This window comes from Pristiophorus japonicus, chromosome 8, assembly GCF_044704955.1.
Source record: "Pristiophorus japonicus isolate sPriJap1 chromosome 8, sPriJap1.hap1, whole genome shotgun sequence".
Taxonomy (NCBI): domain Eukaryota; kingdom Metazoa; phylum Chordata; class Chondrichthyes; family Pristiophoridae; genus Pristiophorus; species Pristiophorus japonicus.
The window spans coordinates 54,443,103-54,457,295 of NC_091984.1; the positions used below are offsets into that span (position 1 = coordinate 54,443,103).

General features: G+C 43.3%; 1 protein-coding gene across 2 annotated transcripts in view; it reads left to right on the forward strand.

Annotated features, from left to right (window-relative positions):
* The window catches only part of LOC139268527 (dual specificity testis-specific protein kinase 2-like), a 117,320-nt gene that overhangs the window by 31,871 nt on the left and 71,256 nt on the right, over nt 1-14,193 (forward strand). Inside the window, exons 2-3 of one of the 2 annotated variants that reach the window (XM_070886799.1) lie at nt 2,477-2,764; nt 8,440-8,561. In XM_070886799.1, coding sequence (XP_070742900.1) covers nt 2,552-2,764; nt 8,440-8,561 — 335 coding nt within the window. In that variant the 5' untranslated portion in view covers nt 2,477-2,551. Of the gene's footprint in view, nt 1-2,476; nt 2,765-8,439; nt 8,562-8,728; nt 8,810-14,193 lie in introns of those variants that run through there. The other variant, XM_070886801.1, reaches the window with a different exon arrangement.

Below are 14,193 nucleotides of genomic sequence, written 5' to 3' on the forward strand. Positions count from 1 at the left end.
CTTGGAAGAAAGGACTGAGTGTAACATAGCCAAGTTTGCTGACGATGCAAAGATGGGAGGGAAAGCAATGTGTGAGGAGGGAGGACACAATCTGCAAAAGGACATAGGCTAAGTGATTGGGCAAAAATTTGGCAGATGGAGTATAATGTTGGAAAGTGTGAAGTCTTGCAATTTGGCAGAAAAAAATCAAGGAGCAAGTTATTATTTAAATGGAGAAAGATTGCAAAGTGCTGCAGTACAGTGACACCTGGGGGTACTTGCGCATGAAACACAACAGGATAGTATGCAGGTCCAGCAAGTGATCAGGAAGGCCAATGGAATCTTGGCCTGTATTGCAAAGGGGATGGAGTATAAAAGCAGGAAAGTCTTGCTACAGTTGTACAAGGTATTGGTGAGGCCATACCTGGAATACTGTGTGCAGTTTTGGTTTCCATATTTACAAAAGGATATACTTGCTTTGGAGGCAGTTCAGAGAAGGTTCACTAGGTCGATTCCAGAGATGAGGGGGTTGACATGCAGAAAGGTTGGGCCTCTACTCATTGGAATTCAGAAGAATGAGAGGTGATCTTATCGAAACGTATAAGATTATGAGGAGGCTTGACAAGGTGGATGCAGAGAGGATGTTTCTGCTGATGGGGGAGACTAGAACTAGAGGGCATAATAGAATAAGGGGCTGCCCATTTAAAACTGAGATGAGGAGAAATTTCTTTCAGAGTTGTGTGGATCTGTGGAATTCGCTGCCTTAGAGAGCTGGGACATTGAATACATTGAAGGCAGAAATAGACAGTTTCTTAAACAATAAGGGGTTATGGAGAGCAGGCAGGGAAGTGGACCCGAGTCCATGATTGGATCGTCCATGATTGGATCAGCCATGATCGTATTAAATAGCGGAGCAGGCTCGTGGGGCCGTATGGCCTACCCCTGCTCCTCTTTGGTTCAAAAGCAGCACAAGAACATGTCGTTCTAATAGGATGTGCTACTTCCGCTTAACCTTCTCTCGTGAAGAATCGTAATTACAGGAGTGAAGCATGAATCTGCAGCAGCAATTGAGTTAAATGTACAAATAGTAGAAAAATAGGAGGGGTATCCCTTAAGCACTTTGAGGAAGAGTGGAGCTGTTTATAACTGCACTTGACCTAGCCTTAGAATATAATGCTATCTGAAGAATATATTGAATCTGAAGAAAACTATTTCTGTTCTTTATAAACTGATGTCTGGTGCCTTATGTACACAAATGATCAATCTTAAAGGGAAGTGCTGCCTCAAAATGTAGGGTATAAAAGCTTCTTGTCTGACCTTTCATCACTAGTTTGCTAACAAAGGGCCCAAATTTCCCCCTCTGTTTTTTTTTGGTGCACTTACCTGAGGTGCGCCGACTTTCTGCTCCCAAAATGGTACCCTAAATGTAGCTCCGTATTGTCCCCACTCCTTGGACCGTCCTAGGTCTTGGCGTGGTGTGGCAAAAGCCGTATGGGGTGGAGCTAAGGCCGTGCTGCTGAAACAGCCGGCAGCTGCGTGCATGCGCAGTGGAGTCTGCGCGCATGCGCAGTAGCTCCTCGCCCTCCCAGCGCGTCCTGACTCTGGACCCGATGTTAACCGTCCCTATCCCTGGCCGAAGGGACGACCCAATGTTCGCCGACCTTATCCCTGGCTGAGTGGCCTGCCATACAGGCCGGCTGCTGCCTTCCTGTGCTGAGTGCTACAAGAAACAGGTTGGTGTGGGGAGACTTTTGATCGAGAGGAGAGGAGAGGAGAATGGAAACATCACTCGGCTTAACTTGTTTTAGGGAGATCCCTGTACAGGTTTTTAAAAAAAAAAGATTGTGAAGGATACCTGTAAAAATGAGCAAAGTAACGAGTGACATGAAAAAAAGCCCTGTACATGTAAGTAGCTGCTTGTGTTTAAACAACTGTGATTGTGTTTGCAGAGTTTCTTTATTTTCTTTCAAGCTTTCCTTAAAACTTTCTAAGAATTTGGTGCTTTAGGTGCAGGTCTTCTCCGCTTCCTTCTATTTTTTTAAATGTTATTGAATGCATTTTGTGCTTTAGTGCTTTGTAAGTCTTGGTGCTTTAGAATGTACTAAAGTGAGAATGTAAGAATGCGCTGATTTCTTAACTCTCGGGTTTTCTGTGCGGCCACATATGCTGGCCTAAGTTAGTTTGGAGCAACTATTAGCTGTCCAAACTGGCTTAAATGGCTAAAACAGACGTAGGTGGCTGGTAACACCCCCTTTTTTGGAAAAAAGAATGAAACTAAAAAAAATCCTAACTCACTTCCACTAGCGCAAATTAAATGTGCAGAATGGGGATTTTTAAGATACTCCAGAAAAATCAAGTGGCTCAAAAAAAAAATGGAGCAACTCCTGGGGAAATTTGGGCGCAAACAGTGGTAATTTGTTATTGCTGTTATGGGAAAGAGGTAAGTCAATAGACTTGTCTATTGAATGACTAAATGTGTTTTTTTTTTCTCCTTCAGTTTGAGTCAAACTAAATCATTGAAAAGAATTCTGGATGCTAAAATGTGAGAGCCATTTTTCTTTAACTCTTTGGAATGGATCGCAACAAAAGGAATTCGATAGCGGATCTACCATCAAGATATGAGCGACTGGAGGATTTCGATGGCAATAGAGAAGGTGATGCTCTGTCAGGGAGAGCGTTCCCTTCATCCTACAGAGCCCTGAGTAGTGCTGTCTCCAGACTTACTCGGCTTGATGACTTCACCTGTGAAAAAATAGGATCTGGGTTTTTCTCTGAAGTCTATAAGGTTAGTGCATGTTATTACTCACAAGTTGTAAGATGTAACTGGCAGTGAAAGACCTTTAAACTCTGAAATGTGATTTATAAAAAAAAAAAATTCCTTTTTCCCCCCCCCCTTATTTGTACTGTTAATCAATACTATATAGAGAGCAGACAAAAAGGAATTGGGAGCAGGGAGAACACTAATCCATGCTCCTCAATGGCTGTAATGCTGTGTAATTTTGAAGCCTGCCTTGTAGTGAAATACTTTTGAAACCTGAATCAGAACTAATGACACATGAAAAGCATGGTTAATTCTCTGATCTCTCCATCCTCTGCCTCTTGTACTGTTGCAACGAAGCTCAATGTAAGCTGGAGGAACAGCACCATATTTTTCCATTAGGAATTTTGCAGCCTTCTGGACTCAACATTGAGTTCAGCAATTTCAGACCATAACCTCTGCCCCTATTTTTTTTTTTGGATGTGCTTATTTGCAACAGAAAAATGCTCTGATTGGGTCTCCTTTATCACATGACCTGATTGCTGATTGGTCCCCTTGTAGGATGACACACCCAGAACTGCCCACCCCAAGTTCTCAGTGACTTTGCAAAGTGTAATTTGAGCCATTCTGACTGCCGACTCCAGACAGGAGAGAGCTCCTCTCTCCCCGCCCAAGTTCGTTGCTTTTCGAAAGCTAACCAAAACCCCTAGTAGCTGGCAATAGTAACTGACCCAAATGATGCAGGCTGAATCAAACACATGACACAGAAATAATGTTAAAAATGTAATGACATTTATTGATGCGGTCGGCAGCAACTCCGGGGTGGGACTCACAAAGCAACACAGCTGGCAGGATCACAGCTCCTCATGATACAGGCCCACTTCCAATTTCGAGCTTGAGTAGTCTGCGCATGAGCGGGACAGAGTCCAAAAGATCGTGCACATGCATAGCATGTCGTGGGGTGGAGTCCAGGGTGTGCATGTGCAGAAGGACACACAACTGCCAGAGAGGGAGACAGATACTGGGGATGCCCCGTCCCAGCACGCTGTTGAAGGGCTCCTGGTGCTGCAGTCGGTGAATAGAAAATTAATTATTTATTTATTTTTTACATTAATTTAAAAATTTTTTTTGATTTAATTGGTTGATTTATTTATCATTTATTAGTGATGGCTCTTTATTTGTAAAAGTGAAATGTTTAAAGTTTGTAAACCTCCCTCTTCTCCCCCATCATTTGTTCTCCACGCCTGATTTCTAAGTGTAGGCAAGGTTTTTCTGAGCATACAAAAATCTACACTTACTCCATTCTAAGTTAATTTGGAGTAAGTTTTCACTGCCTAAACTTGCAAAACAGGTGTAAGTGACTGGACACGCCCCCTTTTGGGAAAAAATCTGTTCTACAATGAAACTATTCTAACTCACTCGAACTGGAGCAAACTAAATGCCGAGAATTGCAATTTCTAAGATGCTCCATTCTAAACTAGTTGCTCCAAAAAAATAGGAGCAACTCTGGCCGAAACTTGAGCTCTTTAACTCTGTTTCTCTCTCTCTCTCTCTCTCTCTCCTCAGATGCTGGATGATCTGAGCATCTCCAGCATTTTCTGTTTTTTATTTCAGATTTCCAGCATCTGCAGTATTTTGCTTTTGTGACAGCATGGATATTATAAGGTGCAGCGTCCCGATTCCGAAACCCTTGGGCCCGAGGCCATTACGGATTTTGCATTTTGCCGGATTTTGGAACGTCTTTATGACGTTACGAATCCGGAAACACCTGAGCCCAGGTTCGGGTACTTCCGGATTTCGGAACATCAGAAAGGTGGGGTGTTTGGGTTGCCGGGCGTGGCCTCGCTGCCGTGGAGTTGTTCGCGTCAAGGTAAAGGGGAGGGAGGGGGTGGCCGGGCGAGGTCGTGGCAGTCGGTGTTGGGTGCGGGGGGGGTGGGGGGGGGGTGGTGTGAGTCCGGGTATCGGAACTTTTTCCAGACGACCCCGCCATGGATCGACCCGTAACTCCGAATTATGGAGGTCTAACCTGTATATAGTAAATTTAATCATTTTGCTCCTGGGTTTCTTCCAGTGTTCATTTTCTTGTGATGTTCAAAGCACTTTGCACATGGCAAACACAATAATATGCAATGTCCTTTTGATCAGGATATATATTGCTGGAAACTGAATTGAGGAATGAATTTCAGCAACCATACTCTGAGATACTAACCAGTTGTAAAGATTTCTCAATTTTACTTGTCTATTTCTGCATTTTGACTTTTTTTCTTTGGTGAAATGACAGTTAGCTCTTGCAGCCAATTGGCACTGCTTCTGAAATTGCCCAGGTAGCTGAGTTTATTGTGGCCAACTTGCTGCCTGGGATAATACCTACGGTGTACAAGGAACCTCTTGTGTCCATTGCGCTTCTGGACTGCTGCTTCCTCCTGCTGCCCTATGTCCTGGCCAGTACACCCATGCTATTCAGTTCTGTTACTGTTGTGCCAATAGGTTACATTCTTTGGTTCACACAGCTTGGGCTGAATTTTTGCCACCATTGGCCTATGCTGTTTTTTTTTTGGAGCAGCCTAAAATCTGCAAGGTTCACCAAAGTTTCTGCGCCATACTAAACTACCGACTATTTCTTTAGTTCCTGATTTTTTTGACGTCACTGCAGGTGACGACTGCACTATTTCTGGCCATTTAAATGAGTTTGACTAGGTAGAATTTTTTCCAAAACTGCGCTGTGCACCATTCTGAAAAACCTTACCTGCACTTAAGAAAATCGGCGCCAAGAAGAGAAAATCGGCAGAGAGAAGATGCCATTGTTTTAGCAGCGCTGAAGACACTGGGGGCGGGGGGGGGGGGGCCTTTTGGCCTGGGATAGCAGCGGCACTGGCACTTGGGGCGGGGGGGCCTTTCACCCCAGGATAGTACCTGCATAGAGGAGAGGAGAGGAGAGGAGAGGAGAGGAGAGGAGAGGAGAGGAGAGGAGAGGAGAGGAGCTCCATTCGGCCTGGTATACCACCGGCAGGGGGTGGTTTGGGCATTTGGCCCAGGATCTACAAAAAAGTGATAACCTAATGTGCCATTGTGTGTGGAATGACTTTCATTTTATTAAACCTGTTTCATCTAAAATTAAAGAAATAAATATTGCAGAATATGATTGTTTCACTACAATCTTCCAATAAACAGAAGCGAAGAAATCTTGGCAATGGTAATCTGTACCTGCATCTGTCTTGCTGCATCTTGTATGTTTCACTTTGCAGCCTCAGCCCTTCAGTGTGTCCCTCATTACCCTGGCAACCTCAGTTTTTCGGCACAGAGCTTAAGGACAATCTGTGCCACTCCAAAATGGAAGGTTATGTCGGCGAAACTTGGGACTTTTTTTTGGCGCAGTCAGCCACTAAAAAATCGGCTTGTGGAAAATTGGCCCCATTAGCTCCTGGTTTGATCTGGAGTAACCTTTTGATTTCACTGCAGCTGTGAAATGCTGCAGAAGTGCCTGGTTATTGGCTCAAGGAACATACATTGGCTTTTTCCTCCTAACAATTTGCTAATCTTTATCTCCTCCTGGTGGGGGGGTGGGTTAGGAATGCTCTAAATATGGATGAATTGTGCATTAGTGCTTTCTACTTGTATTGTGCCCTGTTTTATGCCCCCCTACTTTTTTAGCTAAAATTAGCTAATGAAAGAAATTGCAAACCTTAATTTTCCCTCCCGTTGTGGCTGAGCCACATCCTCCTAGACTCGTCTAATGCTACTGTAAAGCAGGGCATTAGGGGCTGTGCGAGGGTGGTGTGATGACAATTCTACATCCACTATTTTTCTTTAATCACAGTGCAGGTCATTGGAAGGTGTGTTAAACTAGCATCCCACCACTCATGACTCTGAACATACAGGTTTTTTTAATGCTATTTGGAAGTAGTGTATGGTTTGCTAGGTTGACCAGTAATCTCATAATCGTGTGATCAGTATGTTATGATATGCAAAGTGATCAGTACAGGTTTTTCTGAAAAAAAAATGAATGTTTTAATGTGAATGCATATTTGAATTAGCAAGAATAATGTCTTGTGAATTTGGCAGTGTTCCACTGTTTGCCATTCCACAGCAAAGTGATGAAAGATCTGAGACCCGTCGTGTTTTGAGTTTCCTTTAGTGTTTTCCATAATCTTCCATCTACATGGGAAACATCAATTTTCTTTGCCGACCGAAGTTGAGCTTCTGAGTTTTGTATTTGGTGTTGCACAACATTTACAAGTACAGTTTGTGACACTTATTCCATAATATAGGGAAAGAACAGGGGATTGGGATTAATTGGAGCATTTGGTGGGACATTGCTGTGTGCAAATTGGCTGCCATGATCCCTACATGACAACAGTGTCTATTTTTCACATTTACTTAATTGCCTGTAAAATGCTTTGGGACATTGAAGTTGTGAAAAGCATTATGAATGCAAGTCCTGTCCTTCACCTGGATTCCCACGCTTATTCATAAACAATTAAAATCATAGAATCCGAATAATATAGCACAGAAGGAAGCCATTCGGACTATCGTGCCTGTGCAGACTCTTTGAAAGAGCTATCCAATTAGTCCCGTTTTCCAGCCCTTTTCCCCATAGCCCTGCAAAATTTTCCCCTTCAAGTATTTATCCAATTCCCCTTTTGAAAGTGATTAAATCTGCACTTTCAGGCATTGCATTCCAGATCATCATAACTCACTACGGGGGTTCGCCTCGCCTTGCCTCTGGTTCTTTTCCAATTACCTTAAATCTTTGTCCTCTGGTCACTGACCCTTCTGCTACTGGAAACAGTTTCTGTTTATTTACCCTATCAAAACAGTCCATGTTTTTGAACACTTCCCTTAAATCTCCCCTTAACCTTTTCTGCTCTAAGGAGAACAGTCCCAGCTTCTTACTACTTAATTGAAGTCCCACATCCCCGACACCATTATAGTAAATCTCTCTGCACTCTCTCGAAGGCCTTGACATCGTTCCTAAAATGTGGTGCCCAGAATTGAACACAGTACAACAGCTGGGGCCTTACCAGTGATTTATAAAGGTTTAGCATAACCACCATACTTTTGTACTCATCAGATCGGAGAAATTGCGCTTGCGCAAATCTTTGAATAGGCCGCACAGCCCATTAAAGGGATTGTGCACCCAAAAGAAATTAGGGGAACTTTGGATGCTTCCCAGCCAGATTGGGTGACCTATCTCCTTTTAAGTACGGGCAGCCTTCCTAGTACCTCCTCTTTTTATCTACTTTTATCTTGTCCAGTATCCATGCAACCTCCTTGACTTTGCCAAAGCTCTTCCTTGGTAAACACCGATGCAAAATACTCATTTAGTACCTCAGCCATGCCTTCTGCCTCCACCAGTAGATCTCCATTTTGGTCCCTAATCGGCCCCGCTCCTCTGACAACCCTTTCACTGTTAATATGCCTATAGAAAACCTTTTTATGTTCGCCACAAATCTATTCTCTTACTTTCTCTTTGCCCCTTATTTCCTTTTTCACTTCTCTGTACTTTTTATATTCAGCCTGATTTTCCCTTGTATTATCAAGCTGATATGTCATATGTCTAGGTATAGTTTATGCCATGTATCCTGGAGTTTGAAGCACAGCCTTTCTTTACTCTTTTCCTTTGTCTCTCCTTCCCACAGATTGGCTGTAGGTATAATTTTATCTTTTAATGGGTACATTTGTACTAAACTTTTTTTTTACAGGTGCGGCACAGAACATCAGGCCAAGTAATGGCACTGAAGATGAACAAAATGATCAGTAACAGAGCAAATATGCTGCGGGAAGTGCAATTATTGAATCGTCTTTCTCATCCCAACATTCTCAGGTAATTCAAGAGTAAATGGTGAAACCGCTAGTCCTGAAGAAAATTCACTTTTTCTATTTTTTTTTTTGGCTAATCCAGAACTTGATTAGCCTGTATTGATCATTAAAAGTTCACTCAATTTTATTTTAATCCTTACGGCCTAAAAACTTTAACTTGCCTTTTTGCAGGTCTTCATTCTTATGGCTGCTGGCAGGGCTGCACCGATGGGTTTGACGGATCCGGGTCCCGAGAGCGCCGAAAGTACGACGGTAACGCAATCCATGGCGTTTCACGTTGGCGCACCTCTCCCTGGCGGTACATGAAAGCAGACATAAAGGCCGAAAGTTAGGCCTAAAAACGGTAGTGCAGCGACAACAGTAATTTTGGCATAAAAATACTGTTTTCCAAACCGAAAATCTAGCCCTTTATGTTCTTTTAAGCCGACGGCAGCAAATTTTGATGTTGGTAGGATTTTATTTCTTTGTAAATAGCTTGCATTAAGAAAGATAACTAGCTCTAATTCTTGATTTTTCTTTAAGTAAAATGTAATTTTTTTACAATTTGTGAAAGGTGTTGAATGTTGTCTTTGTGTTGCATTCATATGTTTCAACCCGTTGAGTGCTTGAAAGGTTTGTACTTTGGTTTAGACTTTTGTGACCGGGTTTTTGCTGCAATTTGACGTTTCATGGCGAAAACCCGTCGCCGGGATCCTCGGTGACCCCTCTACGGTGGCGCTTTCGTGTACCGCCAGGGAGAGGTGCGCCGACGTGAAACAATGTGCAACGCCGCAGATTGCGTTACCGTCGTACTTTCGGCTCTCTCGGGACCCATACCCGTCAAACCTGTCGGCGCAGCCCTACCAGCAGCCATAAGTATGAAGACCTACAAAAAGGTAAGTTAAAGTTTTTATTTTCTAATTATTTCTCAGCGATTTAGTAGGTAAGGGTTTTGTGAATGTTTTTTGAGTGTTTGTTTATTTTTTCCCCCCCTCGCAGTGCTACCGGCCCCGGACTAAAGTTGCCGAAACTCGTGGTTTGCACCGCGAATCCTCGTGCAATGCCAACTTTACCGCAGACAAAGGCCGAAAGTTAGGCCTAAAACGGTAGTGTAGCGACAACAGTAATTTTGGCGTAAAACTACTGTTTTCCAAACCGAAAATCTAACCCTATATGTTCTTTTTAAGCCGACTGCGGCAAGTTTTGGTAGAATTTTATCTTTGTAAATAGCTTGCATTAAAAAGATAATGAGCTCTAATTCTTGATTTTTCTTCAAATAAAATGTAATTTTTTACAATTTGTGAAAGGTGTTGAATGTTGTCTTTGTGTTGCATTCATATGTTTCAATCCGTTGAGTGCTTGAAAGGTTTGTACTTTGGTGTTTGAAATGAAGTCTGAACATTGAATTACTGCTGTTGGACATTCTTCTCTCTCCTTTCTCCCTTTTTTGAGGTATTTTCATGGGGGATAGCTCTGGCAGCCAGAAAGCCAGTTGATCTTGTGCAACTTTGTATGTGCACATTACTTTTATGTGGCTGAGTGCTCTAGAATCTGTCTGATGTAAATGAGATGGATTTTATGTCGTCAATATTGCAGAAGAACATCTGTTTTGAAGGGGTATTATAACAGAGGCAATCATTTTCAACCACACAGATTTATTTAACTTTGCTCTATAGTTATGAAATGTTTTGAGAGGAACTATGCAAGTTAAGAATTATGTGAAATGTTTGAGAAATTCAAGAATATGTTTAAAATTTATTGTAGAAGGGGAAGGAAAAGATTTTGCTCTATTTTCAATTAAAATTTACTCATTAAAATACAACAGGGAAGGTGGCTCAACCGTGGCTTACAAGGGAAATTAGGGATAGTGTTAAATCCAAGGAAGAGGCATATAAATTGGCCAGCAAACCTGAGGACTGGGAGAAATTTAGAATTCAGCAGAGGAGGACTAAGGGTTTAATTAGGAAGGTGAAAATAGAATGACAATCAGCTTGCAGGGAACATAAAAACTGACTGCAAAAGCTTCTACAGATATGTGAAGAGAAAAAGATCAGTGAAGACAAATGTAGGTCCCTTAGTCAGAATCAGGTGAAGTGATAATGGGGAACAAAGAAATGACAGACCAATTGAACAAATACTTTGGTTCTGTCTTCACTAAGGAAGACACAAATAACCTTCTGGAAATACTAGGAGAACGAAGGTCTAGCAACAAGGGGGAACTGAGGGAAATCCTTATTGGTCAGGAAATGGTGTTGGGGAAATTGAAGGGACTGAAGGTCGATAAATCCCCAGGGCCTGATAGTCTGCATCCCAGAGTACTTAAGGAAGTGGCCCTAGAAATAGTAGATGCATTGGTGGTCATTTTCCAACATTCCATGGACTCTGGATCAGTTCCTATGAATTGGAGGGTAGCTAATGTAACCCCACTTTTTTAAAAGGAGGGAGAGAGAAAATAGGGAATTATAGACCGGTTAGCCTGATGTCGGTGGTGGGGAAAATGCTGGAATCAATTATTAAAGATGTAATAGCAGCGCATTTGGAAAGCAGTGACAGGATTGATCCAAGTCAGCATGGATTTATGAAAGGGAAATCATGCTTGACAAATCTTCTAGAATTTTTTGAGGATAGAAACATAGAAACATAGAAAATAGGTGCAGGAGTAGGCCATTCGGCCCTTCTAGCCTGCACCGCCATTCAATGAGTTCATGGCTGAACATGCAACTTCAGTACCCCATTCCTGCTTTCTCACCATACCCCTTGATTCCCCTAGTAGTAAGGACTTCATCTAACTCCTTTTTGAATATATTTAGTGAATTGGCCTCAACAACTTTCTGTGGTAGAGAATTCCACAGGTTCACCACTCTCTGGGTGAAGAAATTCCTCCTCATCTCGGTCCTAAATGGCTTCCCCCTTATCCTTAGACTGTGTCCCCTGGTTCTGGACTTCCCCAACATTGGGAACATTCTTCCTGCATCTAACCTGTCTAATCCCGTCAGAATTTTAAACGTTTCTATGAGGTCCCCTCTCATTCTTCTGAACTCCAGTGAATACAAGCCCAGTTGATCCAGTCTTTCTTGATAGGTCAGTCCCGCCATCCCGGGAATCAGTCTGGTGAACCTTCACTGCACTCCCTCAATAGCAAGAATGTCCTTCCTCAGGTTAGGAGACCAAAACTGTACACAATACTCCAGGTGTGGCCTCACCAAGGCCCTGTACAATTGTAGCAACACCTCCCTGCCCCTGTACTCAAATCCCCTCGCTATGAAGGCCAACATGCCATTTGCTTTCTTAACCGCCTGCTGTACCTGCATGCCAACCTTCAATGACTGATGTACCATGACACCCAGGTCTCTTTGCACCTCCCCTTTTCCTAATCTGTCACCATTCAGATAATAGTCTGTCTCTCTGTTTTTACCACCAAAGTGGATAACCTCACATTTATCCACATTATACTTCATCTGCCATGCATTTGCCCACTCACCTAACCTATCCAAGTCACTCTGCAGCCTCATAGCATCCTCCCCGCAGCTCACACTGCCACTCAACTTAGTGTCATCCGCAAATTTGGAGATACTACATTTAATCCCCTTGTCTAAATAATGTACAGTGTAAACAGCTGGGGCCCCAGCACAGAACCTTGCGGTACCCCACTAGTCACTGCTTGCCATTCTGAAAAGTCCCCATTTACTCCTACTCTTTGCTTCCTGTCTGACAACCAGTTCTCAATCCATGTCTGCACACTACCCCCAATCCCATGTGCTTTAACTTTGCACATTAATCTCTTGTGTGGGACCTTGTCGAAAGCCTTCTGAAAGTCCAAATATACCACATCAACTGGTTCTCCCTTGTCCACTCTACTGGAAACATCCTCAAAAAATTCCAGAAAATTTGTCGAGCATGATTTCCCTTTCACAAATCCATGCTGACTTGGACCTATCATATTACCTCTTTCCAAATGCACTGCTATGACATCCTTAATAATTGATTCCATCATTTTACCCACTACCGATGTCAGGCTGACCGGTCTATAATTCCCTGTTTTCTCTCTCCCTCCTTTTTTTAAAAAAGTGGGGTTACATTGGCTACCCTCCACTCCATAGGAACTGATCCAGTCAATGGAATGTTGGAAAATGACTGTCAATGCATCCGCTATTTCCAAGGCCACCTCCTTAAGTACTCTGGGATGCAGTCCATCAGGCCCTGGGGATTTATCGGCCTTCAATCCCATCAATTTCCCCAACACAATTTCCCGACTAATAAGGATTTCCCTCAGTTCCTCCTCCTTACTAGACCCTCCGACCCCTTTTATATCCGGAAGGTTGTTTGTGTCCTCCTCAGTGAATACCGAACCAAAGTACTTGTTCAATTGGTCCGCCATTTCTTTGTTCTGGTAGAGTGGATAAGGGAGAACCAGTGGATGTGGTGTATTTGGACTTTCAAAAGGCTTTTGACAAGGTCCCACACAAGAGATTACATGGCATTGGGAGTAATGTATTGATGTAGATGGAGAACTGGTTGGCAGACAGGAAGCAAAGAGTGGGAATAAATGGGTCATTTTCAGAATGGCAGGCAGTGACTAATGGGTTTCCAACAGGGTTCAGTGCTGGGACCCCAGCTGTTTACAATATTAATGATTTGGACAAAGGAATTGAATGTAATCTCCAAGTTTACAGATCACACGAAGCTGGGTGGCAGTGCGAGCTGCGAGGAGGATGCTAAGAGGCTGCAGGGGGACTTGGACATGTTGGGTGAATGGGCAAATGCATTGCAGATGCAGTATAATGTGGATACATATGAGGTTATCCACTTTGGTGGCAAAAACAGGAAGGCAGATTATTATCCGAATGGTGACCGCTTAGTAAAATGGGAGGTGCAATGAGACCTGGGTGTCATGGTACATCAGTCATTGAAGGTAGGCATGCAGGTACAGCAGGCAGTAAAGAAAGCAAATGGCATGCTGGCCTTCATAGCGAGGGGATTTGAGTATAGGAGCAGGGAGGTCTTACTGCAGTTGTACGGGGCCTTAGTGAGACCACACCTTGAGTAATGTGTGCAGTTTTGGTCTCCTAATCTGAGGAAGGACGTGCTTGCTATTGAGGGAGTGCAGCAAAAGTTCACCAGACTGATTTCTGGGATGGCAGGACTGACATATGAGGAAAGACTGGATTGGCTAGGCTTATACTCACTGGAATTTAGAAGAATGAGAGGGGATCTCATCGAAGCTTACCAAATTTTGACGGGACCGGACAGGTTAGATGCGGGAAGAATGTTCCCGATGTTGGGGAAGTCCAGAACCAGGGGTCACAGTGTAAAGATAAGGGGTAAGCCATATAGGACCGAGATGAGAAACCTTTTCACCCAGAGAGTTGTGAACCTGTGGAATTCTCTGCCACAGAAAATTGTTGAGTCCAGTTTGTTGGACATATTCGAAAGGGAGTTAGGTGTGGCCCTTACGGCTGAAAGGATCAGGGGGTATAGAGAGAAGGCAGGGGTGGGGTACTGAGATTGCATGATCAGCCATGATATTGAATGGTGATGCATGCTCAAAGGGCAGAATGGCCGCCTCCTGCACCTATTTTCTATGTTTCTAACTCGCCAAGGCTTTTTCGGCAGCACCTCCCAAACCTGTGACACTACCACCTAGAAGGGCAAGGGCA